This window comes from Salvelinus namaycush, chromosome 42 (genome assembly GCF_016432855.1).
Source record: "Salvelinus namaycush isolate Seneca chromosome 42, SaNama_1.0, whole genome shotgun sequence".
Taxonomy (NCBI): domain Eukaryota; kingdom Metazoa; phylum Chordata; class Actinopteri; order Salmoniformes; family Salmonidae; genus Salvelinus; species Salvelinus namaycush.
Window position 1 is genome coordinate 1,425,025 of NC_052348.1, and position 16,011 is coordinate 1,441,035.

The 16,011-nt window shown below is 44.0% G+C and overlaps 1 protein-coding gene across 1 annotated transcript; it reads right to left on the bottom strand.

Moving 5' to 3' along the window:
- Positions 1–753: 753 nt before the first annotated feature.
- On the bottom strand, positions 754–2,386 carry LOC120034664 (secreted frizzled-related protein 2-like). Its single transcript, XM_038981261.1, has 3 exons — positions 1,891–2,386; positions 1,224–1,304; positions 754–1,058 (listed from the first exon to the last, which is right to left on the bottom strand). Exons 1-3 carry the CDS (start codon positions 2,384–2,386, stop codon positions 754–756), a joined length of 882 nt encoding a protein of 293 aa, XP_038837189.1.
- Between the last annotated feature and the right edge of the window lie 13,625 nt (positions 2,387–16,011).

Consider the following 16,011-nt stretch of genomic DNA (forward strand, 5'->3'; position numbering starts at 1 on the left):
CACTAATATACAATCCTGATATATCCTTAGTTAACATACCTAAGACTGACTGCAGAGGGTCAAATAATTGATTGTCGTCACTGCAATGATATGGGCCTTGCTTTGGGGCTGCTGAACTTGCAATGCCAGGGTAACATCGGAAGTAGTATCTAAAAGGCAGAGAATATAGCCAGCTATCTCTCATTGCTTGAGAAAAATAACAAGTAAAAAAGCACATTACATTGTATTTCATTACATACCTTAGTCTCACTATCATCATCATCTTAAAGAATACACTGGAACAATATCACACCATGCACACAGAAACCACACACTCTCCCTCTCACCTAATAATAGGCCAATGCACTAAATGTATCCAGCCTCATCATCAAGTCTGGATAAGTGGAGCCTAACAGACTGCATTGCATAATGAAAAAATGAAAAGAATGATTTTTAATCTCTTCAGAAACACTGAAATATGCCTCCAACATTACAGGTGGGGACTATGTAGTAGACCTACCATATTCACCTGTTTGTCTTTGATTTTAATGTAATGTGTATGTGATTTGTTTCATCTTATAAGGACTATTGATGGATCAAATGAAATCCTAATTAACAATAAACGTGTTGAAATGTAGCCTATGGCAGTGCTAAACATGGTACTAAAAACAGGACGTTTAACAATACTGACTGAGAACTAGTTGCATCCGGATCGGACCAGATCCGGCTCTTAGAGTTTAGATAAGACTCATCGGGTCTTGAGTCTTGCTTCGCTCAGCACTGCAGCTTGCGGATGCTGCGCGAGATCCTCTTGAACTCGCGCTGGCCCCGCTGCCAGCGCTTGAGCGAGGTGATGACCAGGTGGCCATCCATCTTCTGGCCCATGACCAGGTAGGAGGCGTTGATGTCGTTCATCTCGTCGCACACACACTGCAGGCCATCCTTGAGCCAGAGCACCGTCTTGCGCAGGTCGCGCTCCGTCACGCCGCTCAGCTTGTAGATGGTCTTGCTCTTGGTCTCGGGCACGATCTTGGTGTCGCCGTTCATGTAGGAGATCTCCTTTACCTTGATCTTCAGGGCTGTGCAAAGCAGCCGGGGGCGAAAGGAAGAGGTGGAGGTTAAGGTTTCGATCTGTTGGACTTGAAACTGGGTGCTAACAGGCCTGCAGTAGGTAGCCGACTTTTGTATATCTATAAAAAGCAAGACAAGACTGTGTCCACTTAGAATTCAGGAGTAGGACTTACCGAAGTCGTTTTTGCACAGGTTGTCAACTATTTCATTGTCATTTTCCTCCTTTTCCTTGCAGGCGTCACACACTCTGGGCACTACAGGAGAAACGAGAGCAGATGTTTAATACTCCCACCGTAAATTCAACAGGTGTTCTATCAACTATAACACGATACAGCATATGACAGTGTAAAGAGTAAAGCTATTCAATGCATTCTTTCTCACATTCCACTGTTGAGTGATCCTCAGGAGTAACCGGTGGAGATCTTGCCGTTCCACAAGACTCCCCACTATTAACCTGATGTTCAGTCTTATGAAAATCCACGAGGGAATGGAGCTCCAGGAACATGGCTTTTAGGCTATTACGTTTCATTTAATTACTCCATTACATTACTCCATTAAATCTCAATAGGCTACTGCATAACATATACCATCGGCTGTTTGCTGCAGTGTCATGTTATTGTGGGCTAAGACATCTTTTGCCTGGACTTTATTTATTTTATCAGTAGACTATATGATCTGAAAATCTTACTCAAAATGTTTAACTTTTTGTTATGTTGCCATAATAAAGCCCTGCGTTTTTTCAGAACTGGTTAAACAGGTTTACAAAAATATATAATCGATTTGAGGTTTATTTTGTGAATAACTGAAGTGTTGTCTAGCCGAATTATGCCAATACCTTACCTTCTTTGGTGACTGGCATGAAATAATCGATGTCCGCTGGAGGGATACACAGGTCATTATCTTGGGGGAAGCGCTCGCAGTCAAGCATATCTGGCCACGGGAACCCGAACGCGGACATCACCGGTGCGCAACCGTGTTTGACGCTCTCGCACAACGACCTGCACGGCTGGATAGGCTCGTCCAAATCGTGCAGACACACCGGTGCAAAGAGAGAGCAAAGAAACTTCCTCGTGTCGGGGTGACACTGCTTCTGGACCAGTGGAATCCACGAAGAGGCTTGCTGCAAAACCTCGTTCATGGTCTCGTGCCCGAGAAGATTCGGGAGGCGCATCTCGGTGTATTCGATGTCATGGCACAAGAGAAGATTGGCCGGGATGGGCTTGCAGTTATTCTTTTTGAAGAATAACTCGGGCTGACCGAAATTGTATAATCCGTGGACGGCCATGCACGCAGGTAATGTTATCGCCCATATTAAGGACAGAATGTAGTAATTCATAGTTGTTGCCTAAATAAAATACAAATGATCTAAGATCAATTTTTAAAAATCGAAACGTCGAGCTGCAATTCCTTCATCCGGGTGTTCTTCAGCATCAGTAGCCTACATGAGTAGAGGACCACTGACAATGTTCTGAATATGTAGTAGTCTAACGTGGGGGTTTCTTGTGGGCATGTTTGGGAGGAGTCAGGATCGTGAAGTGATCTCATCTATTGGTCCAGTTTCACTCCTCGGTTTCAGGTAAACATTCGACTGGCAGAGTTACATTAACAATTATTTTGAGTCTGGGTGGAATTAAAGTCATTTACTACTATTGAATACAAACAATTAAACAATAGAGCTCACCAGAGAAATATGTGTGAAAGTGTGCACTGGGATATTTTCTAGTGTACAATGTTCTTCATTTCTCATTTCTAGTGTACATTTCAGTCTACAATATTCTTCATTTCTTATTGTAGCAAAAACATATGTATACAAACCAAGGTTTATTTGAAAAATGGCGCTGGAGAAGAAGGCAGACATTTTACATGTCCCAAACTGATTGTGTTTTTTTGTTCTTTATTTGCGTTTTTTTATAACTTATATTTTGTGCATAATGTTACCACTACCGTCTCTTATGACCGAAAATAACTTCTGAACATCAGGACTGCCGTTACTCATCACGGACTGGCAGAAACAAGCCCGACACAAACAATATACTGCTTTCTCGGAAACAGGCCCAGATCGCCGTGATTTGCGTGAAGAGGTGGCGGAGAAAAAGGGGCCGAAGGGCGGACTGCCTTCTGAGAATTCGTAAGCAAATCGAATAAACTCCTTCCATTCTGCTAGCAAACGTGCAATCTTTGGAGAATAAAATAGATGACCTACGTGCAAGATTAAACTACCAACGGGACATTCAGAACTGTAATATTTTATGCTTCACGGAGTTGTAGCGGCAGGATAGAACAACAAGGGGCGGCGGGCTATGTATTTTTGTAAATAACAGCTGGTGCACGATATGTAAGGAAGTCTCGAGCTATTGCTCGCCTGATGTGTAGAGTATCTCATGATAAGCTGTAGACCACACTATCTACCTAGAGAGTTTTCATCTGTATTTTTCGTAGCTGTTTACGTAACACCACAGTCAGAGGCTGGCACTAAGACAGCATTGAAGGAGCTGTATTCCGCCATAAGCAAACAAGAAAACGCTCACCCAGAGGTGGCGCTCCTAGTAGCCGGGGACTTTAATGCAGAGAAACTTAAATCCGTTTTACCAAATTTCTATCAGCATACAAAGCTCTCCCTCACCCTCCATTTGGCAAATCTGACCATAACTCTATCCTCCTGATTCCTGCGCACAAGCAAAAATTAAAGCAGGAAGCACCAGTGACTAGATCAAAAAAAGAAAAAGTGGTCAGAGGAAATAAATGCTAAGCTACAGGACTGTTTTGCTAGCACAGACTGGAATATGTTCTGGGATTCCTCCAATGGCATTGAGGAGTACACCACATCAGTCATTGGCTTCATCAATAAATTCATCAATGACATCATCACAGTGACCGTACGTACATACCCCAACCAGTAGCCATGGATTACAGGCAACATCCGCTAATCTAGCTAAAAGGCTAGAGCTGCCACTTTCAAGGAACGGGACTCTAACCCGGAGCTTATAAGAAATCACGCTATGCCCTCCGACGAACCATCAAACAGGCAAAGCTTCAATACAGGACTAAGATCGAATCATACCACACCGGCTCTGCCGCTCGTCGGATGTGGCAGGGCTTGCAAACCATTAGACTACAAAGGGAAGCACAGCCGAGAGCTGCCCAGTGACAAGCTAAACTACTTCTATGCCTGCTTCGAAGCAAATGGCACTGAAACATGCATGAGAGCACTAGCTGTTACAGAAGAGTGTGTGATCACACTCTCTGCGGCCGATGTGAGTAAGACCTTTAAACAGGTCAACATTCACAAGGCCGCAGGGCCAGACGGATTACCAGGACGCGTACTGCGAGCATGCGCTGATCGACTGGCAAGTGTCTTCACTGGCATTTTCAACCTCTCCCTGTCTGAGTCTGTAATACCAACATGTTTTAAGCATGTTCTTGTGCGCAAGAACACTAAGGTAACCTGCCTAAATGACTACCGACCCGTAGCACTCACGTCTGTAGCCATGAAGTGCTTTGAAAGGCTGGTCATTGCTCACATCAACAGCATTATCCCAGAAACCCTAGACCCACTCCAATTTGTATTCCGCCCCAACAGATCCACAGATGATGCAATCTCTATTGCACTCCACACTGCCCTTTCCCATCTGGACAAAAGGAACACCTATGTGAGAATGCTATTCATTGACTACAGCTCAGTGTTCAACACCATAGTGCCCTCAAAGCTCATCAATAAGCTAAGGACCCTGGGACCTAACACCTCCCTCTGCAACTGGATCCTGGACTTCCTGACGGGCCGCCCCCAGGTATTTGTATTTGTATTTATTATGGATCCCCATTCCCACTCTTCCTGGGGTCCAGCAAAATTATGTCAGTTTATACCATTTTAAAACATTACAATACATTCACAGATTTCACAACACACTGTGTGCCCTCAGGCCCCTACTCCACCACTACCACATATCTACAGTACTAAATCCATGTGTATGTATAGTGCATATGTTATCGTGTGTGTGTGTGTGTGTGTGTGTGTGTGTGTGTGTGTGTGTGTGTGTGTGTGTGTGTGTGTGTGTTGTCACGAACCGGCTCAGAGCCCGTAACAAAAGGGAGACCACGTGGAGATAAGGAGTAACAAGATATATTTTATTAAATAACGAAACTAGGTATAATATACAATGGTGTGTGTAATCAGTAATCAGTAGTGTAAGTGAATGTTTTGCATGCATGAATGTGATAATGCAGGGTGTTGAAAGATGCTAAAACAAACAACCAAAAAGCACCATGAAACATAACCGAATCTATCAAGGTGTCTGCATGGAGAGAGTTCCCCTCCATGAATGGGGAAGTAGTGCATTTATCCTATGACAGTGGGCCCAGGTGTTTCCCATGTAGCTGACGACCCTTCCAACTCCGCCCACCGGCATCCTAATAAGGAAACAAGAACAAAGAGAGAATACGGCAGACAGAGTGGGAGGGTCGTCACATTCCCCCCCATAAAACCGGGGACCAACAAGGACCCCGGAACAACATACCTGCCCCCCCAAATTGACACAGGCCTCTGCGTCCCAAACTGACACAGGCCTCTGCGTCCCAAACTGACACAGGCCTCTGCGTCCCAAACTGACACAGGCCTCTGCGTCCCAAACTGACACAGGCCTCTGCGTCCCAAACTGACACAGGCCTCTGCGTCCCAAACTGACACAGGCCTCTGCGTCCCAAACTGACACAGGCCTCTGTGTCCCAAATTGACACAGGCCTCTGTGTCCCAAATTGATGAGGGGTTACATGTTCACACTTCCAATTTTCCCCAGCCAACCTCCTCCCCAGACCTCAGCAACCTTTGCGCACGGGAAGCAATATTTAAGAGGAAAGAAGACCCCAGACCTCAGCAACCTTAGTTTATAGGAAGCAACATTTAAGAGGAAAGACTCCCCAGACCTCAGCAACCTTAGTGCATAGGAAGCAACATTTATGAGGAAAGACTCCTCAAACCTCAGCAACCTTAATGCATAGGAAGCAACTTTTAAGAGGAAAGAAGAATACACGACTAGGAGGGAACAGACAGGAAAGACAGAACCAGACAATACAACCATTCAAGAACAGGGCGCACGAGACCACATCAGCTACAAACTCCAACAAAAAGAACAAGGTCCTTCATTTTTTAACTCCCAACGATTCATAGCCACTTCCCAACGTAACAGACTACTCATTTCAATCTACCCTGCAATATACAATCGTCAGGACCAGGCCCATCTTCCTCCTCATGCACAGATCTAGCATGATAAGAACCCAAGGAAACAACGGTATCAGCCAAACGAACAGGTTTACCGTCCTCTGTAGACTCCCACTGTTCAGTCTCAGAGGAACGTGCATAATATGGTTTTAACAAATTTACATGGCACAGCTGGTGAGCTTTTCTCCGTTCAGGAGTGGCAACTAGGTAATTTTGGTCAGTGTACTGACGCACCACAGTATATGGACCCTGAAACTTGGCCCGAAAAGGAGAACCAACAATTGGCAGCAGAGCAAGAACCTGGTCACCCGGAGTAAACTGACGAGGCTCAGTTCGGCGATCAAATATGCCCTTCATCCTCTCCTGTGAAGATGATAACTTCTCTTTAGCCATTTCACCACTACTACCCTTTTTAGCACGAGGCAAAGGACCCACACAGTCAATGATCAAATACTCAAAAGGTTGGCTGAGTAAAGGAATAGGAAACAGTGGTACCGGCTTAATAGCTTGATTAGGTTTACCAGTTAATTGACAGGTGTGACAAGTTTTGATGAAATCAGAGACATCCCTCTTTAACCTAGGCCAAAAGAAATGTTTTAATATGTGATGGTATGTTTCCCTCACACCCATATGTCCAGCAACCCCATTGTGAGAAGTTGTCAACACCAACTCACGAAGCTTTACTGGTACCACAACCTGACTAATCGCCTCCCCCAGAAAACAACTACCATGAGACACCCACTTTCTCATCAGGACATCCTCTTGGAGAAAATAGCCATGGGCGACATCTCCCAACTGTTCCACAGGCACAATTTGGTCACGCAACTCTTCTAATGTGGGGTCAGTCTGTTGCGCATTGATTAGATCTGAGTGGGTAACAGATAACGGAATAACAGGGAAAACAGTGGCATACTTCTTTGCGGTATTCTCATTATTCGGCACAGTGACCAGTTCGCCGCGGCTCATAGAACGCGTCACTGCACACGCACTGAACATCTCTGGGGAGCTCTGTACACTCTCATCGGGAATCTCAACAACTGACGGCTTTATGGAAACAACTAGAGATGGAACCTCGACAGGCCATACACGATCACCAGCCAAGTTATTCCCAAGAATAACGTCAATACCCTCAATAGGCAACGAAGGACGCACCCCCACAACAACTTCACCCTTCACCAGTCCACAATCCAACATCAGTTTATGCAATGGAACTGAAAGAGTGTTCAAACCTATTCCCCTAATTAGAACACTATTCCCCGAATCAGTCTCAGCTGAAAAGGGTAACACAGACTCCAACACAAACGATTCGGAGGCACCTGTGTCTCTCAAGATCTTCACAGGCACCAATTCCTTACTCCCTAATACAGACACAAAACCTTCCGTAATGAAAGGTAAATAGCCTGGGTGAATATGGACTTTCACCTGCGCCTGGGCCTGAGACCATAAATCATGAGTGAACTGATGTGGAACAGGCGCAGCTAACGCCGTAGGCTTAGATTTAACGTAATCACGCGTACTGAATTTGTCCTTTTCCCTGAGAACCGGACATTCGTTTTTCCAATGACCTGAATCATGACAGTAATGACACTCTTGCCCAAAGTCAGCTTTTCCACGGGAGTCAGGCTCAACCCTAGTTGAATTGAACTCTGTCCGTGAACCAAAGTGTCTCGGTGAGCGAAGCCCAAATCTATCCGAACGCCCCCACTCATTCCGAATACGGGGCTCTGCAAAGACACTTTTGTGAGTCAACACATACTCATCCGCCAAAACCGCAGCTTCAGCGACATTCTTTACTTTTCGTTCGTTAATATATGTCGCAATACGATCAGGGATTGTGTCCTTAAATTGCTCTAACATAATCAGATCGCACATCCCTTGGAAAGTCACAACTTCAGAGGCGGAACACCAGCGATTAAACTGTAAAGATAATTGTCGCGCAAACTCAACATGAGTCTGTTTATCATCCTTTTTTAAAGTTCTAAATCGTTGGCGGTAAGCCTCAGGGACCAATTCATAAATTTGTAACACAGCCGTTTTAACCTTATCATAACTGGTACTGTCGTGTACACTAAGAGCTGAATATGCTTCCTGTGCTTTCCCAGTCAGCACACACTGCAACATTAAGGTGCGGTCAGAATCAGGCCAACTCCTAGCGTCAGCAACACGCTCAAACAACGAAAAGAATGTCTCAGGGTCCTTTTCATTAAACTGAGGTAATAACCGTAAGTTCCCAACAATATCAAATGTGTCCGGGGCACGACCAAAAGAGGAACGACCCCTGGGTAAATCTGGGTCACCTTCCCAGAACAAACTCTCCCCGGAAATCTTTCCTTCCCTAACCAACTCTATCCGTTCTTGTTGCAACTTGATTTTAGCATACTCAATATCTTGTTTAAATGCTAATTCCTTTTCATACTTTACACGATCATGCTGCTGCTGTAACAGAAGCAGTTCTTTCTGCTGTTCAAAAAGAAGACTACTAGGACTAACCAATGGAATGGCCATTGTAACGTTACGGGGAGATGACTCCTCAGCAGAGGCTGGCCCAGTGGTAACTTCAAGAATACCACTCTCCATCAAATTGGCCTTCAATATCAACCTAATAGAATTCTTTAGACGTTTATCACTAATTTCAACCTTGTAGTATTCGGCGATTTTCAACAGCTGTTCTTTAGTACCTAATTCTAACAATTCCTCTGATGGAAAGCGAATGAACTCATCTACAAAAGACGCCATAGTTACAAAGAAAATTCTCTCTTCCCCTCTGCTGAGCACACCAGACCACAACTCAAGAAATGACAATCACCCTGAGCACCACAGAAGAGAGATGAGATACGGAGCTTCCCCAAACCTACATTAACTCAACCCTAGTCTTCATGCGGATTTGCGGTGGGTATTTACGCACTGTAGCCCGCTGGCAAGGAAATAAACCCCCCAGCACGCTGGCAGATTCCACCAAGCCACGGATGTGCCCCCGAGACAACTGCTCAGTCCACAGACACCACACAAAAATAACAAACATTAACCATGCCCAACATATTCCAAAAATGAAACACGTCGCTAAACCTATCAGGGGTAAAAGGCTATAGCTCCGGGTAGTAAATAGTACTACCCTATCCAAATCTCCCACTGAGGTACACAGCCGATTACTCACCTCAGACCGATGTCCCAACAGAAAGTAGAACAAGAGTTTCCAGGCTGGGCAGGGCCTGGAAACTAACCAATGTACTCTCTCCAAAGCAGCACACAAACCAAACAACTAAGGCAACCAATACTGGGCCTATCAACTCAAACAAAATATTTAAACCAAACACGTACCTCCACGTTCTCCCAAACAAATACGTTCAATTAATCCCGGACGAGCCCCCACTTGTCACGAACCGGCTCAGAGCCCGTAACAAAAGGGAGACCACGTGGAGATAAGGAGTAACAAGATATATTTTATTAAATAACGAAACTAGGTATAATATACAATGGTGTGTGTAATCAGTAATCAGTAGTGTAAGTGAATGTTTTGCATGCATGAATGTGATAATGCAGGGTGTTGAAAGATGCTAAAACAAACAACCAAAAAGCACCATGAAACATAACCGAATCTATCAAGGTGTCTGCATGGAGAGAGTTCCCCTCCATGAATGGGGAAGTAGTGCATTTATCCTATGACAGTGGGCCCAGGTGTTTCCCATGTAGCTGACGACCCTTCCAACTCCGCCCACCGGCATCCTAATAAGGAAACAAGAACAAAGAGAGAATACGGCAGACAGAGTGGGAGGGTCGTCACAGTGTGTGTGTGTGCATGCGTCTGTGCCAATGTTTGTGTTGCTTCACAGGCCCCGCTGTTCCATAAGGTGTTTTTTAAATCTAATTTTACTGCTTGCGTCAGTTACTTGATGAGGAATAGATGGTAAGGGTAGGTAACAACATATCCGCCACGCTGATCCTCAACACAGGGGCCCCTCAGGGGTGCGTGCTCAGACCCCTCATGTACTCCCTGTTCACTCATGACTGCACAGCCAGGCACGACTCCAACACCATCATTAAGTTTGCCGATGACACAACAGTGGTAGCCCTGATCACCGACAACGACGAGACAGCCTATAGGGAGGAGGTCAGAGACCTAGCCGTGTGGTGCCAGGACAACAACCTCTCCCTCAACATGATCAAGACAAAGGAGATGATTGTGGACTACAGGAAAAAGAGGACCGAGCACGCCCCCCATTCTCATCGACGGGGCTACGGTGTAGCAGATTGAGGGCTTCAAGTTCCTTGGTGTCCACATCACCAACAAACTAACATGGTCCAAGCACACCAAGACAGTCATGAAGAGGGCATGACAAAACCTATTCCCCCTTAGGAAAAGATTTGGCATGGGTCCTCAGATCCTCAAAAGGTTCTACAGCTTCACCATCGAGAGCATCCTGACTGGTTGCATCACTGCCTGGTATGGCAACTGCTCGGCCTCCGACCGGAAGGCACTACAGAGGATAGTGCGAACGGCCCAGTACATCACTGGGGCCAAGCTCCCTGCCATCCAGGACCTCTATACCAGGCTGTGTCAGAGGAAGGCACTAAAAATTGTCAAAGACTCCAGCCACCCTAGTCATAAACTGTTCTCTCTGCTACCGCATGGCAAGTGGTACCGGAGCGCCAAGTCTAGGTCCAAGAGGCTTCTAAACAACTTCTACCCCCAAGCCATAAGACTCTAGAACACCTAATCAAAATGGTTACCCAGACTATTTGCAATGCCCCCCGCCCTTCCCCCTCTTTACACCGCTGCTACTCTCTGTTGTTATCATGTATGCAGTCACTTTAATAACTCTACCTACATGTACATATTATCTCAACTAACCGGTGCCCCCCCACATTGACTCTGTACTGGTACCCCCCTGTATATATAGTCTCGTAATTGTTATTTTACTGCTGCTCTTTAATTACTTGTTACTTTTATTTCTTATCCGTATTTTTTTAAACTGCATTGTTGGTTAGGGGCTCGTAAGTAAGCATTTCACTGTAAGGTCTTCACTGTGAGGTATTCGGCGCATGTGACAAATAAAATTAGATTTTATTTTATTTAAGTTATTTCACTACCAAGCATACCTCTTTGCAATTGTAGCCAGCATAATGGGAGAAATACCTCACACATGCTACAAAACTGAGTCTTGCACTTTTTTTTTACTAGCTAGAGCTATATCACTTAATTTAGGCTTTCCAGTCTCCTATGCTTTTTTGAGTCAGCTGCCCAAAACAATAGTAATACATTACTTAAATTAAAACCCATAAGCTACATCTTGTCTTTAGGGAGTATGGAGTTAGGAAAGCTATGTTGAAAGTGCCACTCGACTCAAATGAACGCATGGACAAATTATCATCATCGCCAGGGGTTAAACATTCTGGCCCACTCATGTGTATACACCATATGGTGAAATATAGTCCAGTGTGAGAACCAGAGCTTGGCGCATTGGACCCAGGGGTGAAACTCTATCTTCCCCCATCGGCTGCAGCCCTAGCCTGGCTCCCATCCCACTCAACACCCCCTGGGCTGGAGTCTGGTCTACAGACAGCCAAACGGTTCTTCTCAGCCTTGACATCCTGCCCTATTTTCTTCTTGGGGGGAAAAAAAGAGAAAGAAAGGATGGTGAAAGCTTCATCTTAAAGGTTGATGTTGTTCATGCTCGCAGGAGTCTTTGCTCCGACAAGTATAACTAGATCAATGAGTAAAAGGGAGAGCTGGAGTTGACATGGTCAGCAACCTAAGTCATGGCCTCCATTTCCTTACTAGAAAGTCCGTACTCTGAGAAGAATGTTGATTTTCAGCCACACACAATAACATAAGGAACCATGTACATTGCGTCATTCTAGTGAATTTGACATTTTATAAAAGCAACAAAAATGTGTTCTTGCTTGTTAAAGATGCACTCTCGAATCATTTCAGCCAGTAGTTTTGAAAAAGATGCTCACGAGCAAAAACGGTTCCCTGTTTTTTTGTGTACCACGTCATCCATTTCGTGTGATTCCTTATGGACTTTACAATTCGAATGATATCATACGAATTTTGCAAATCGGGTGATATGTTAAAGATGCACTCAGGGATCTGAAGCACAAGAAATTGTAACTTATTTCACAAATTGGATTTGTAACTTCCCTTCTACTATGTCACACAATATGATGTTATTGCCTTGTAACCTACCTTGACAATAATGCAGTATGTATGCTATAATAGGCCTAAGAGTACACAACCTATGTACAATTTTTTATTTTACCTTTATTTAACTAGGCAAGTCAGTTGAGGACAAATTCTTATTTTAAATGACGGCCTAGGAACAGTGGGTTAACTGCCTTGTTCAAGGGCAGAACGACAGATTATTATTTTTTCTTTATTTTTAAAACCTAGTCAGTTCAGGGATCCGATATCGCAACCTTTCGGTTACAAGTCCAACGCTCTAACCACTAGGCTACCTGCCGCCCTTATATGGGTTTTTACGATAGAAAAAGTGATACTACAATGAAAAAAGAAACGAGGGAAGAATGTGTTATTGTAATGGTGTGATTTATGGCATCACCCAAAACGGTTATAATGAAATACATTTTTTAAATTTCAATGGGAAATCTATCAAATGTCATAAAGCTGTTTTTCTTTTAAAATTGTGAAACATTTACGAGGCCCATAAAGCTTTTAGCCGTGTGCCATCCATGTCAAACAAGCCAAGAATTGACAACCCCCACCTTTTGGATGGAAAAACCAATGAACATGATTCCTTGCTAAAGCTTTCTTCTGGGACAGGAAGTGCAATATGTATCTTGCTGTGGTCTCGCCATCTCGTCTTCACTTCTCGAGATCCCCTTCCAGCACCACACAACAAGCAGATCTGTTCAAATAACATTAGTTGTCTTTCAAATACTTTAGCTGTGATTAATTGCCCTGCCTGTCGAAATTTAACCAATGGAATAGTCCCAAAAGTGCAAATCCCACCCTCCTGGCACAGTGGCACTCCAGGCAGGCTCAAGCAAATGTTTATAGTATTTGAAGGAAAATCAGGTCTGCACAGCAGTCCCTTCGTTCGCCCTAGAAGTTGTATAAGTAAATGGCAAAAGAGGGAGGAGAATGGAAGTCAATTGAAAACAAGAGAGTCATTTACAGTGTCTGAATTAAGCCTTTCATTCAAGTTTATAGCTTTTAAGTCCGTACATTTTTCAGTTGGGAGGGATAAAGAGGATGAATACGTTGGGAAAATGCTTAAAGTTTGGGACTTTTATTCTGTGGTAAAACAAGACAGAACTTCCATAATATAAACAACTTGGAGTGTTTGGCATGAGTAAACTGTCTTTCAGTCCAAATGAATAGCTGACTATTTACCCATTCCCTTAAATTAGGTGTTTTATTGTTCGCTAGCCATGATAAAATACTTCTAAAATTCTCCTGGAATGAGTCATCATAGAATCATGAGTAGATGGCATACCTTCTACTGAGTCACACATTTTATCTCTTTATAGAGAGGCTTGTATGGATTTGTTACGAATAATAGTACCTATTACGCCCACATTTCAGGACGGCAGATCACCTAGGAGCGCATTCAGAATGTATAAACATATGTATTTGCTGTCAAAGCAAGGCCCTTGTGTGTTGGGACAATGTGAAACTGACTACAGACACTTCCATTTGAACCATCCTCCAATAACATTTAGACTGCTGCTCGCCGAGTGTCAAGTGTGCACGTACCGGAGTGTAACTTATCTACAACTGCTTTTTATTAACATAGGGAAAATGTGCCCCCAGGTGGTCTAAGGATCAACTGAGTCCAGTGGTACGTTTGTGGTGCCCCCAGTGCCTTGGAGTCAAAGGTTTACCCTGCTTTTATGGGGCAACGCTTCTCCCTTCATCCTTGCTCCTCTTCGTAGTGTGCAAATTCCACAAACACTTATGCGAAGACAACCTTGAGGTCGTATTTACTCACTAAAGCCCCTATTAACCCGCTACTGGGCTCCCCTTGACCCTCGGGGTCCAGAGGCTAAGCCACGCAGCGAGCCCAGCTATTTAAACCCAAGGTTTGATAGTTCAAGTGACAATCCCTTCTGTTGGGCTACCGAGGTGATCTAAAGGCTACAAACGGGAGCACGGCTTATACTGGGGAGTCTTAACGTCTCGCTACACTAGGGCCTGTATTCACAAAGCGTCTCAGAGTAGGGGTGCTGACCTAGGATTAGGTCCCCCCCTGTCCATATAATCTTGCCCATTGTGATCTGAAAGGGAAAACTGATTCTAGATCAGTGTACTCCTACTCTAAGAAACTTTGTGAATACGGGCCCAGACAATGGTTGTGGACCCATTCAATGGGAAAGCTAAGGGGCGTAGAACATGTTGAGGTTTCATGGGGCATGGGTAAAATCACTGGGGAAGTCAAGCCAGAAAAGAAACCATATCACAACTTGTATGTGTTGTGGTAATTGCGTTGTTTTCTCTATAACCTATTAGGTCGTATGCCTTGCCACTGTGATATATAGGCCGAGACAATAAGAAGATACAGTGGCAGGATAAATTCAACCACACCTTTGTTTCATCACAAAACTGGAGAGCAGCATCTGTCCAGTGAAGTCTACAAAGCGTATTGCATGTAACAAACAGTTACATGACCTACAGCGTGGTCAAGCAAGTTAATGCTTTCGTCATTTTCATACTATTGATTTCGAACCACGGAGAGTTCCCGCAAGTCGCTAAGAAAACAGGAGCTGCCTCCTGCTAGTTAACATTAGCCTACTACATCTAGCTACATATTGAACTTCCATCCTCTCAGGCCAGGGGCACAATGTATGAATTTATGGTTGGTTGGATCAGAAACCCAGTTATATAATCACTGACCAGTACGGAGAACTAATTGAAAACAAATCGCTATCTCCATCCATGGCTAATTTAGGAAAGGGACAATTTTATCTAACTAGCTAGCCACCGGAGGGCAACCACACAATGAGATGCAATAATTCACGTTTTTTCTGTCAATGACAATTTGCTTTTGATGTGATTGGTGTGAAGCCAAATCCAAACTGTTTTCCCATGACACTTCCATTCACTGTTGAGCTCGTTCAGTTTAGCGCAACGCTGTTTGCCTATTATTATTTTTATTTTTTTAATATTATAAAGGGAGGCCAAATGCTCACTGGCTTCCCTTGCATTCAATGCTACAGGCAGCAACAATGTCATACTCTTTTTGATCAGACAGCATCAGATACAGTTGAAGTTGGAAGTTTACATACACCTTAGCCAAATACATTTAAACTAAGTTTTTCACAATTGCTGACATTTACTCCTGGTAAAAATTCCCTGTCATCGGTCAGTTAGGATCACCACTTTATTTTAAGAATGTGAAATGTCAGAATAATAGTAGAGAGAATGATTTCTTTCAGATTTTATTTATTTCATCATAATCCCAGTGGGTCAGAAGTTTACATACACTCAATTAGTATTTGGTAGCATTGCCTTTAAAATTGTTTAACTTGGGTCAAACGTTTTGGGTAGCCTTCCACAAGCTTCCCACAATAGGTTGGGTGCATTTTGGCCCATTCCTCCTGACAGAGATTGTGTAACTGAGTCAGGTTTGTAGGTCTCGTTGCTCGCACATGCTTTTTAAGTTCTGCCCACAAACTTTCTATAGGATTGAGGTCAGGGCTTTGTGATGGCCACTCCAATACCTTGACTTTGTTGTCCTTAAGCCATTTTGCCACAACTTTGGAAGTATGTTTGGGGTCATTGTCCA

Excerpts from the sequence above, each read along its gene's own strand:
- LOC120034664 (XM_038981261.1), bottom strand. The coding sequence starts at position 2,386 with ATGAATTACTACATTCTGTCCTTAATATGGGCGATAACATTACCTGCG. Across the intron at positions 1,305-1,890 it reads CATGCCAGTCACCAAAGAAG|TGCCCAGAGTGTGTGACGCC; the intron begins GTAAGGTATTGG and ends TTTCTCCTGTAG. Across the intron at positions 1,059-1,223 it reads CCTGTGCAAAAACGACTTCG|CCCTGAAGATCAAGGTAAAG; the intron begins GTAAGTCCTACT and ends TGCTTTGCACAG.